At 44.3% G+C, this 12,139-nt stretch overlaps 1 protein-coding gene across 1 annotated transcript in view; it reads right to left on the bottom strand.

The window, feature by feature from the left end:
• Nucleotides 1–12,139, bottom strand: part of INSR (insulin receptor) — a 46,801-nt gene that overhangs the window by 18,750 nt on the left and 15,912 nt on the right. Inside the window, exon 3 of the mRNA XM_059832021.1 lies at nt 180–495. Within this exon, the coding sequence (XP_059688004.1) occupies nt 180–495 (316 nt within the window). The remainder of the gene's footprint in view (nt 1–179; nt 496–12,139) is intronic.

A 12,139-nucleotide genomic window follows, 5' to 3' on the forward strand; every position in this document is an offset into this window, starting at 1 on the left:
TTAGAAAGGTATTAGTTGGCAAATCATATTAAAGTAAACCAGGTAACTGTCACAGACACTCCAATGTCAGAAACTTTTCTTGGTCTTGACACAGAACACAAACCGTCGGTCCAAGCGAGAGAAAAGCACAGTACGAAAGCTACAGCATGGTCTCTTTACCTGCAGACACTTGTACTTACTTGCTGGAATTCATGATGTATCCTGACGGGCATTCGTGAACACATTCGTTATTGTGGATAACGTGACACCCCGACTCCCTGGCATTTTTGCATTTGTTGTGCAGTTCCTGGCAGAAGCTGAAGGTGACGCAACGCCACCCCTCAAAGCGATAGTAACCGGGTGGGCAGGTATCCACGCATTTGCCTTCAAGGTAGAAGTTGCGGCAAGCCACGCATTTTTCAGGGTTGTTCGGCTCCGTGCAGTCCCCGAGACATTCGCTGTGACAGCACTGGCCATCGGAGGTGCAGCCTTGGGACTTGCAAGCAGGTGGACAAACTGTGAAGAGAAAAGATAAAAGGCAACTGAGTATCACAGGACAACCCAACGATGTATGACTGTGAAAGGCTTATGAGCAACAACGCTTCATCCTGCTTGGCTTGGCAACTTTCTTTTCAAAGAGGCATCCATGAAGTGCAGACGTCTGCCTCATCTCCACTTTTCAGCACAAATTCCAAATTTTAATAACATTTTTGAAGAGTGTCATCATTCACCCTCACAATTCATTAATGCTCATCTTCAAAAAGAGAAAACGGAGTTTTCCTCTTCTCTCGCTCCAGTACTACGAGGCTCCCAGGAGAGCTTTGGTGACTCCAACATTATTTCTGAAGCCCAGAAGGGGTGAGACTCTACAGCGAGAGCTTCCCAGCCTGGGATAGCCAGTTTCAGCCATAAAATTCTAGTTTTAGTTTAAGAATCTAAGTTTCCCACATTGAGGCTGCAAATAATGCATGTCCAACAATACTTTTACATAACCCTTTATCAGGATTTGCTTCCTATCTGTCTATCAACCCGTCACCGAGCTCCTTGGAGGAAGCCTGCTGCCCTGGCACCCCATACCAGCTCTTCAGTGACTCTCCCAGCGAGTCCAAGAAGGGCACCCACGAGTGTTATTGCTTGAGGCTTTTATGGTTTATTTTTTAATTACCCATTACTTAGCACCTCACAATACTTTTAATGAGCGGTTTGGGCTTTGAAATAGAAACCGAGCAGCAGCATCGCTCAGAGCAAACACCATGACTAACGCTGAGCAAGGAGCTGGAGGGGAGGCTGAGCAGACGCGGAGACGCTCTGAAGGGAAGGACCGTCCTGCCCCTCTGCCGCTCAGCACCTTCACACTCAGTCTTAACGATCCAAACGAGGCTGAACCAATTAAACCCAACTGCTTAATCCAGAACGCGCCACAGAACTTCAAGTCGGAAAAGATATAATACAGCTGAAATCACCACTACCAGAGCAAGCACCAAAGCCAAGTACGGCTTTGACACAGCCATTTAAACAGCACGAGGAAGAACTCGAGATGAGGGACGGAGGACGTGGGCCTGATTAACCTGCGTGGCGACACACAGCCTTGGGGCTACAGCTGTGAACTGCCAAGACGCAGATCAAGACATCACCTTTTTCTCACCAAACAGGAGGGTTTTGTCTGAGGGCACATCTGAACAGCTTCTGATGTCCTGCCCAAGCGCCCTCGGTGGAGGAAGACAGAGGTAAGTCCTCCTGCGATCCGCGCTGGCCAGACCAAGTACCTTCACACTGAATTAACACCACCTGCCTCAGAATTTCCCAACCTCTCTGTCCAATATTCAGTGTTGAAGCAGGAAGGGCTTTATTTGGGGAGGTCCCAGACACACTGATGTCCAGGTGTCAAAATCTTATTTTTAATTTCTGGCTAACACGCGTGAGCCAACCAATAGTGGAAAATGGTCTAGTTTTATTCAACTAAATGAGCAGCGTGTAGGATCCATAGTACAGTGTGCTACCGATGTTTTGATGATCAAATCCCCAGCTGCGCTTTGGGAGAAAATCCCCCTCCGCCACGTTCTGCGCAATGTTAAAGGATTGCAGAATTGTGTTAAAGCTGTTAACGCCGTTCTTGAAATAAGCAGCAGTAGTGCAGTAGACGGGATAGTAAAGATGAGCAACCTCTGGTTTGTTCCAGCCTGATAAATCCTTTGAAGAAATATGAAATGGATAAAGGTTAAAATTCTATCACAAGGTCAACTGAACCTCAAATATCTGACTGCTTCCCTGTCAGTCACTCACAGCAGGCAGTTTCTCTGTGCATCCCTCAGGATTCATCCATTAACAAGAAACATGGGAATGTATTTCAAATTCATTTTCTTTTATGCTGACCAACTTTTTGCCCTCTTCTACCAACAGGTCTTATTTTGTGAACCTGTCACAAATAGTAACTGATTGAAATGCGACAGCCAAATAGAAGCAGCTTGCAGATGATAGCTTGTATTAGTCCAAATATAAAATGAGAAGCTTGTTTTAAAAGCATGGTTATACATTCTCTACCAGGCCACAGATGGAGCACAGTGTAGCAACAGATGTCGTGGCTGCAGTTTATTAGAAATATTGGCAGCAGAAAGACACAAGATAGAAAATTCCAGAATTTAGTCCAAAACACTATCAAACTTACTAATTCCAGTCTAAAATATCGAGGTTTATGGGGGGAAATATCAAGGTTTATGGGGGGAAAAAAAGTCTGGGCTATTTCTCACACACTTCCCTGCGTTCCTAAGTGAGCACCGACACACGGATGTCTTACAAGGACTTCTACGCTTGCTAGTACCAGCGCTCGCAGCAGCACACGCCTCCCTGAAGCGGGGTTAGCATCCAGCTGGGAAGTAAACTGCTACGGCGAACGCAGGCAGGAATGATTTGTGCAAGCTGGAGGGTGAGTGCTGGCAGCACAAGCCACAGCGTTCATCATCGGCGCTTCCTGCAAAAGGGTATTTTCCCGGGTCTGCTTCATGCTTAAGAACTACAAAGTTTAAAATATTCAAAAGACAACATTTGTTTCTCAAGGCATCAGTGGAGCAGACAGGTAATGTGGAAAAGTCAGCCCTCATGCAAAACACCCAGTGACACACGGCACCTATTTAACATTATGCCACACAGTATTTTTTTTTAATTTGTTATGGAAACTAATCTTCAAAGTCCTATGCTTATTTACACATTTTGAACTCAGCTGCAAATATTCACAGAGCAGAAACTGTTTAAATTCTCAACTCTAAAGGTTTTTAGAAGATACAATTAAACTATTTTTAAACTGTTCTTAACGTTTCTCTTTTTCCTGTTCTACGAGCTTTTGATGTCTGAAAGACAGCTTGAAGCAAGCAAAGCAGCCAAGGCAACATCTTTTTTTCCATTAAGCACTCAAGACCAGAAATTGTCAATCCCTATTCTGTGCAAATCCTCATTACACAAGATCCTGAACAGATGTCGTCTTGACATCAAAGTAGGCATGCTAGAAAGCACCTGAAAGTCACGTAGAAACCTCTCCAGCATATCTTCACTACCGCTTCCTAGAATTATTACTACAGCATCCAGGTTATGTGACTCCGGGTGGGTCAGATGGGATTTTTTTGTTTGTTTTTTTGCTGCCACGTTACGCTTTCACTGCGGGACAACACTGAATAGGTTTGTGCTGACCAAGTGCACCATCATCGAGGTTTGCAGACTCCAGTAACTGCCATTGGCCTATGCAGATTCGCAATGAGATCGGACTTTTGGGAGCTGTGGCATGGTCCGGCACAAGCCGAGGAGGCACAGGGTACGCTCAGACATACCAACTACGCAGCCCCGGCCTCTGGTTAATGCCGGGGGACTTTTGGGGAATGTGGTGTCTCCCCCTCGGCACAGGGAAAAAAGCGAGCTCTCTTCATTCCTCGTGGAAGAGGAGAAAGTCAAAAGGGAACTTCATAAATCCTAGTTAGAGACAAGGGAGCTGCTATTTTGGGGTAAGGGCAGAAGCCATCACACCGTACCATAAAAGCCGCTGCAGGAAAAAGGGCTTCAGCACCCGGTACCAGAGCAAAGCTGTTCATCACAGCCACGAAACCGCTTCATCAGATCTTTAAGAATGGGACTTTTAAAATCCCTGTCCCAAAGATGACAAACAGCATTAACGCTTAACTGATCTGCCCTGGATGGGGGAGAAACGGAGCCGACACAGAGGTTCAAACTTGTTGTTCCAGGGGTGAATAAATATTTAACTAGCTAGCTAGAGTGGCTCCAAAGACTTAGGAAACAATGCATTTTACAAACCTTTCTGATTATAGATTCAGACTGACATTTCTTCATGCTGCTGAGGCCCAGCTGGGGGGGACAAAGGCAGCAGAGTCAGCGCAAAGGAATTTCTACCTCTGTGGATCGCTCCCGTCGTTTCACCACTTCCCTGTGCTTCAGGTGGAAACAAAACACGCTGATACTGTAAACATATTCCTGAGCCAACACAGGTAACCAGGAGATCCATATTTAATAGGCAAGTCAATTAAGCATTAAGCCGTTCAGCTAATAAACACAGTTTGCCTGAATACTGAAGTACGATTAAACACATTTGTGTTAGGTCTTGTTAGCAGAAAGCAAGAAACAAAACAATAGCAGTGAATTGTCAGGAAAAGATAAAAAAAAATATATAAAAATCACTCTGGGTAAGTTTTGCTGTTCCTTTGGGATCCTCTGCCACTGGATGGGTTTAAATAGCAATGTTCTGGGTGAGCTGAACCGAGTACTCAAACGGATGGTGGTTCGGGTCTGATCAGAGCCACACAGCTCATTCAGAAGAAATTCTAAACCACATGTATGACCATCAAGATGCTGCATATACGCTGTACAGGGACAGATGTTCCCACATGGTTTTGGGACGGACATGATCTTTCTACCGTGCAGTAACAAGCCCCGTCCATGCGAACGTGGGTCAGCAGAGGCAGCCCGGGCCACCACGGGTCCTCTCGGCACCGGAGGAGCCAGCGGCAAGGAGCAACCTCGCCTTGCACCACCAGGTCCTTTTTCATGAATTACACAAGCTGTATTTTGATTACAGACAAGGCAATTAGCAGGCTCCAGATCCAACGAAGTCCAGGACAGAAAACAACTGCGGCAGGAGAACCGCCCTCAACCTCAGCCAATGCATTTGCTGCCTGCACAGGGAGGCATCCAACCGCTCCGCTATCTGCTCAAGGCAAACACGCCTTAACCCCTTGCCGGCCACCCCAAACGGGACTCCCCAAACAAGCCCTCGCCTCCCACCGCTCGCACGGGAGTCCACGCCACTCTCTGCCCACGATGCCCCAAAACTCATTAGGCTAATGCAATTTAACCGGCTATTGCAGGGTTTTTCTCACGGCGAGCGTTTAACTTGCGAAGCGTATTTATAACCAGGAGAAAAACGTAGGAGGAAGCCAGTGCGAACCCAGCATTGACACAGCTTAAAACGGCTTGTTTTGGCTGCGATATGTATCGCTCAATGCCAGAGCTTAGGTTAGTGTAATGTTATATGACGTGCACACGCATATTAATTCAAAGCCAGAGTCCCACAGAAACAGTATCAGAGCGCTCTGCATTTCCCCGTGTTTTTTTCTCTTACTGTAAATGGCTGCAGTATCTGTCATATAAATTTACCCTTGAATAGTCTTGCGCGTGCACACATATAATCATACTTGAGTTACAGTTGCAGTGGGAACTGTAATTTAATTTCCTAACTGTACAGTCGCGATAATGACCTCCGTAGAAATGGGTTCTTGTGGTTCTAAACAAAACCAAAACCAACAAGGAAAAAAAAAGGAAACCCAAGGACTAATCGCCCACGGCAGTAACTCCTCTGAGTGTGTTGCAAGCATGTGATCTTAATTTAGCACTACAGAGTTTGTGCTTGTTTCCTGAATTTCTGCAAGTGCTGGGCGGCATCGCTGCTACTGAAATCCATCTGAGTCTTAACTCCTTATAAAATTATGTATTAAATCATGTTATATGTACACAGCATTTTTCACTTGATCACTTTTCCTCAAGATTAACTCATTCTCTTCCTGTCAAGAAGACTCCAAATTCAGTAAGTTGTTAAGTAGTGTTTGTTGCAGAGTTCTGTAACATAATTTTTATCCGTAAAACAGTTTTTAATTTTTTTTTTTACTCATGATCATGTATTTTCTTGTGAGCATTTATTTGATCTGAACACGTCAAGATGACACCTAATCCAAGTGCATTGGTATATCATAAGGTTAAAAAGAGCTATTAAAATTTAAATAAAACTGTTTCTAGTGACGACTAGGTATATATCTAAAACTCCATAGCAGAGTGGGTTGACAGAGGGTCAAGAAAAGGCAAGAAAAACAGTATGCTGCCAACCCCTCTGCACTGTGGCTTATGTCCTTCAATTATTCCTTCATGTCACCGAGACCAGAGAGGCAGAAACCTAAACCCTAAACCCCACCAGCGGCAGCTCTTGGGCTGCACAGGACAAACTGCTCCCAGGGCGTTATGACGGCAGTAACGTGCCCGAGAAGAACGTGGTTATAGAGGTCCATCGGACTGTAAAGAGCACAAGGACTTTTGATCGCCTCAGTGACTAACAACAGTAGCTCTCCCAGACCTTCCCGAATCTATAAAATAAATGGAGAAACTAGAAGAGAACAAAAAAGAAGAGGTTAACATGCTTCTACAGAAAGACTGCCAGCAATGCCTGACACGGGCTGTAGTTATCAAACAAAATTCAGGAAATATCACAAGACGTTCAAGCAAACTTTCCGTCACTTAGTCACGGTGCTCAACTGCTCTAACAACTTTTATCCCTCCCTTTTTTCCCAACACCAAAGATGTCCAAGGAACAACCCTCCCAAAACGCATCGACTCAAATGCTGTTATCCCCACACAGGATTTCAGTTGTTAGCACCAACTCGGGAAGGAGCAAGTGCCAAATAAATTCAAGGTTTTACAATCAGCACTAAAATTAAAGTGTTATTTATAAAATAAGTTATTACAGTACATAGTGCCACGACCCCACTGAACCACGAGTTGGGAACGTTAGGAGGTCCGTATTTACACAGATAAAATTAACCGCAGGTGCCTCCCTTCCCATAGACAGTGACTTCCAAAAACAACACGCTGTTACTAAAACGTAAAGGAAACTCTTCCCATTGACATTTCTCAGGACAACGTTACAACTCTTATCTCATCTATCAGTAAGGATAAGAAAAAACTTGTTTTGCCTGCCAACCCTTCCACAAGTTACGTGCTCATCTGGAGCTACGGGGAACGTCTCAAATATTGCAAAACGGGACCGGTGCCATTTGCAAACCCCGTGTATTCGGCTGCTTCCCGCAAGGCATCCTCCCTGCCCAGGAGAGCTGCCACAGCTAAAACCGACGGAGATGCTGGTGCTGTTGCATGGACCTGTTAGGATCAGCAAACGTGAGTTTAGAACAGATAAAAGGGTTTGGAGTTGTGTGCCACCTTGTCCAGTCGCGATAATGGAGGATATGGAGGTCTGTGAAAGAAGTTGTTGAATGGAGATAGGGGGGAAAGGCCGAGTTCTGTTGTTGACAGAGGAAAAGAGCGGATAAAGGGAGATCCTCTCTAGAAGCGCAGTCTCTTCCATGCCAACCTTCTGCTGTTTAGCCTGCGGACTAATCTTCTGCGCTACAACTGCTGGTGGAGTATTTCTCTGGAAACAGAGAAATTTACTCATATGTCAATTATGCCAAGGAATACAGCAAACTTACTGAGAGGAACTCATACATAATGTATACACACACACACTTTTAATTATATAATATATAAAAATATATTTATCTGTAAGTCATCTTAATATGATGAAGCCTAGAGGAAGTCATCAACTGCAATGGATCCACAGTGCCTTTGGTCACTCTTTATCTTCTTAAGAAGTTATAAACTTTGCAAATGAGCTTCTCCAGCTACCGCACCAAGGACACAACGCAGCACCTGCGCCCAGGCGCACAAAGCCCTGCGTAACCTCAGATTCGACGGCTCACCTCCGTGGCTGGAGTCAGTAAGACTGCCCAACTATATTCTCTTATTTTTGAGGAAGGATCTTCTCGGGCTACAAACCTCAGCTGTGAAAGTCCCTCACCTTTTCCCAATAAACCTTCAGGACACGCTGTCATTTCACAGGTCTTCTAGACCTTTCTGTGTCTCTCCCTTGAAGGTTTTCACTCCTGCTCTCCTCCGTCACCCCAACCATTTACAGGGAGAAGTGGATGCCTCCTACTCGAGTATGCCTAATATTGCCCAGATAGAATAAAGATCAAAGAAACATTTTCCTTTCAAACATTTCAAGCGGTGCACGTGGTGTTTACACCATGGCAGCAAACCCCTTACGAACTGAACTTACAGAGCAAAGCATCTCTCTCTGATGAGAGCTAGGGGACAAAGCTAAAAAAATAATTAAGAAATTAGAATTCAAGACGAGGTCTGTGTTCATTCTCCTAGTACTTTTCAATCAAGCTGATTCCCCAAGCAGGTAAAAACAACTTGCAGAAATCTGGCTAAACTGTTGGCAATCAAGCTATAAATACCAAAACACGGAGTTTGATTTGAAAACACAGCAGCACTGTTAAAGGCGGAACAAGTGTCACAAAGTGCACGCAAGGATAGCGACGAGAAGTTGTAAATACTTTACCTAGCGTCTACAACACTGCTGTTGTGCCATTCTCTGGCAAGCAGATCAAGCCTGCTCCTTGTACTTTGTGTTCAAAATTACACGGGAGCTTAGGGCAGCACAAGGGATCAGAAATAACCACCAACCTCTGCTTGCTTCCTTGTATTTCTTTAATATGTGAGCCTCAAAATTGACACTACATTTCCAGGCAAAACCTGGAGTCCCTGGCCAGCTATCACTAAATATAATGCCCCATGCAAATCAATACTAACTCCAGGCTTTGCTACTGTCAGTCCCTTTGATGGCTTATAATTGAAGAAGATTAAGAAGCCACCACACCCGCTCATATTCCTCAGGTACCTGAGGATTGAGAGGCCAGAAGTTTCTGAGCCTCAGCCCTTCTGACAGTAATTTGCAAAAGAGCCACCAAGTGAAATCTGTCTCCCTATAAAAAGGGGCAGAAACATTCAGCGGACCTAACCTCTGGGGAACATGGAGATTTGTAAGGAGTAGATAACTTTAAAGCAGTTTGGAAATCAGCCTCCTCATATTGTACTCGATTCTGTACATCAGAACAGAGGCTTTGTAATTTAGACCAAGACCAGAATCTTTAAAGTTAATTTGGGGAATTTTTCTGTAAAGCTTTGCTCATTGTTTTACTCACAGCTATGAGGGTGCTTTTTTTGTTGTTATGGTTTGTTAAATTTCAATCCTTATTACAACCTAAGGATTTGTTTTTATCATTCAACGGTTGACATGCCACCTGGAAGCCTCATGAAAGCTTCATGTTAATATTTAACTATATATATTACTCTTTCCGATGTGCAGCATCTTGCAAACATCCCTGTTCACTTTAACCTACTCCCGTCAAACCTGCTCACTAACATTGCAATCCCAGAAGACCCAAGAGAATCACAGTGAAGTGGTCCAGGCAGCCACGGATGTCCTAAAAATAAATGTAATTGCGTGTAAAGTCTCTACCCATACTGTATTTTGAATACAGATCTCCGCTCTCTGAACCAGCGGGATGTGAACCACCTCCCTCTCAAGCCAGGTGACCGTATCAGCACGGTGCTGGGGGCAAGCGCCTCATCAGACTGATTTATTTCTTGGTGATCGGCGGCATGGACTGACCGGACTAAGAAGTCAGCAGCTTAGTGCTGCATGAGAGAAAACGCTGCATCAGGACAAGCCATCAAAGAGAAGTACGGGAGTTGGTACCTGCCTGAGAAACAGAGATGAATGGAGATATACAGAAGTCCTTCAATGTATGGTGATGGTCTAAGAACAAGATCCATCTAATTTTTCCAAACATAGGTCTAAGACAAGCTATTACTTTTACCTACAAACTCTGTCCTGAAAATGAGGAGCGATACGATCAAAGCATGAGGCGAAACGTATAACCTTTGCTTTCTGCAAAGATAAGAGAGGGATAAGATCGCTTTTCTCAAGGCCACAGAGAAGGATGTTGTAGTAAACAAGGTATGAAAGAATGAAAGCTAAGCTGACACATTCAGCTATGTGGGGATAAGGAAGACTGCATTTTAGATACGTTACGTGAAAAGATGTGCAAAATGTAACCCAGACACACAAAGTAAGAGCAAATCTACACCAAAAAGGACATACAGGTTACAGCAAATAGGAAAGCAGAGCTGTCCATAACCGAGAAAGGTAATGAAATGGGTGGAAGTGTAAGATTAACCACAAGGAGATTAGGCTGATAACGAATGATCTACACAGAAATGTCAAACAGAGGTTAAGATGTTAATCTGGACAGATTTCATGGCATAGTCATGAATCGTAAACATAAATACTGAAGTTGAATTTGTGTTTGTGGATGAAGATACTGAGAAGAAGCCAGAGAGAAAGAAGGAACATAACTTATTCCAGATCCCCCCTTCCCACCTCACCTTCCAGAGAGGATGAGGAGAGAGAAAAGTAAAGTATCACCTGAAGGCCCGCTGTGCAAAGAAATACCCGGAGGATGAATTTTGCCCGTGAAGCAGAGCCAGGTAGCTCTGCCAACCAGATTTTTTTTTTCTTAAGTTACCAGGATGCATAAACTGTTTTTGTGCATGGTCATTTAGCATGCTGCCCAAATCCACGCTGGACACGGAACGGCTGCGGTGGGAATCTGATCACAATGGCAGTCTCTGTCCCACTGCAGCCACTCCAAGGGTAAAGGGATCACTCCGTGCCAAGAGAGGCTGACTACCGGAGACAGCAGCAGGAGGAAGGCGACTCCGGGTCTCGAGCAGCCTCTCGAAGCAGGCAGTGCCCTTGAAAGAAGCGCTGCTGGTCAGCTTCGTGCTCCCCAACGTAACGCGAGGCTGGCAGCAGGCAACCTGGCAGGAATCAAAACAGAGCAGTCATACCCAACGCGAGCAGCCAGCGCGCGAAAGGATTCACCAAAGGGCTAAGGCATACATCCTTCTGTTACCAGATCTATTTCCCACATAGATACGGCCAAAGCCGAATATTGTAAAGCATGTCTTCCAGTAATTTAATAGGTGGTATGGTTTTCCCTGAACTACAACAATTTTTTTCAAAATCATATCTGAACTGCGGAAAGGAGAAATGTTTGCAGTATCTCATTACTAAGCACACTAGTATCAAATGCATAGATTATATGCACCCATCTAATATTCTCTCAACTACCCTAGTCATTTTGGCCTCATCAGCTCATGCCCACCAATTTATACACCCTTCTCTCTTTGCCCTAAAGCAGTAAGTACGCTCTCCGCAGTTTATTTCTAGGTATAAGAATTTACTCAGCAGTACTGAAATAGATACTGTTTGCTTGCAGTCCCAGAGCCAAGCACTTGAGACCTCTCTATGAAATGTATTTTTATTTACTACTTGCCCGTGTCATCTTCAGCATACCAGCAAGGCCCATTTTCAAGTAATTCAATGTATAATAATATGTGGCCGCACACAAACTGTCCAACTCAGCTCTATCCAGATATGTATCTGCTTAATGGCTTCTCATTACAAACATACCGATCTCTATAGTTTTGATCTATAGCGTGTGTGCTGTGCCACATCACTCTGCTTCTCTAATCAAAGTGCCAAATGAGAAATGATAAAAATAACCAAAAGCCACGCAAATACAACCCTACGGAAAAACAGTACAAACCCCATTAACTCCGTTGCACAAGCTACCCTTAGTGGCTATTAATTTATTTCTCCTTGTAAATTATGCAAGAGAAAGATGTAATTTGAAGGAATTTAATCCCAAACTAGTTGTGCCATCCCAACAAGGAGAGGCCAACAAAGAGGGAACTGAATCTTCCGGCGTTACATTAAACTCAGGGGAGATCTTGGATTCTCAATCTTTCTCCCACAATAGTTAATGTCTCCAACTGCCAATTGTCAGAATCGTGAAAATTCTGTTTTATTTCATGCCTCTGCCGTGACAAGCTCTTAAAATAAAACTGTCGCTAAAGTCACGGTGTTCAATAATAAGGAAGTACAGTAGTAGCAAAAGTCTCATTATCCGCCCGTTAAACTATGCTC

The sequence above is a fragment of the Gavia stellata genome, chromosome 32 (genome assembly GCF_030936135.1).
Source record: "Gavia stellata isolate bGavSte3 chromosome 32, bGavSte3.hap2, whole genome shotgun sequence".
In the NCBI taxonomy this organism is placed as follows: Eukaryota; Metazoa; Chordata; class Aves; order Gaviiformes; family Gaviidae; genus Gavia; species Gavia stellata.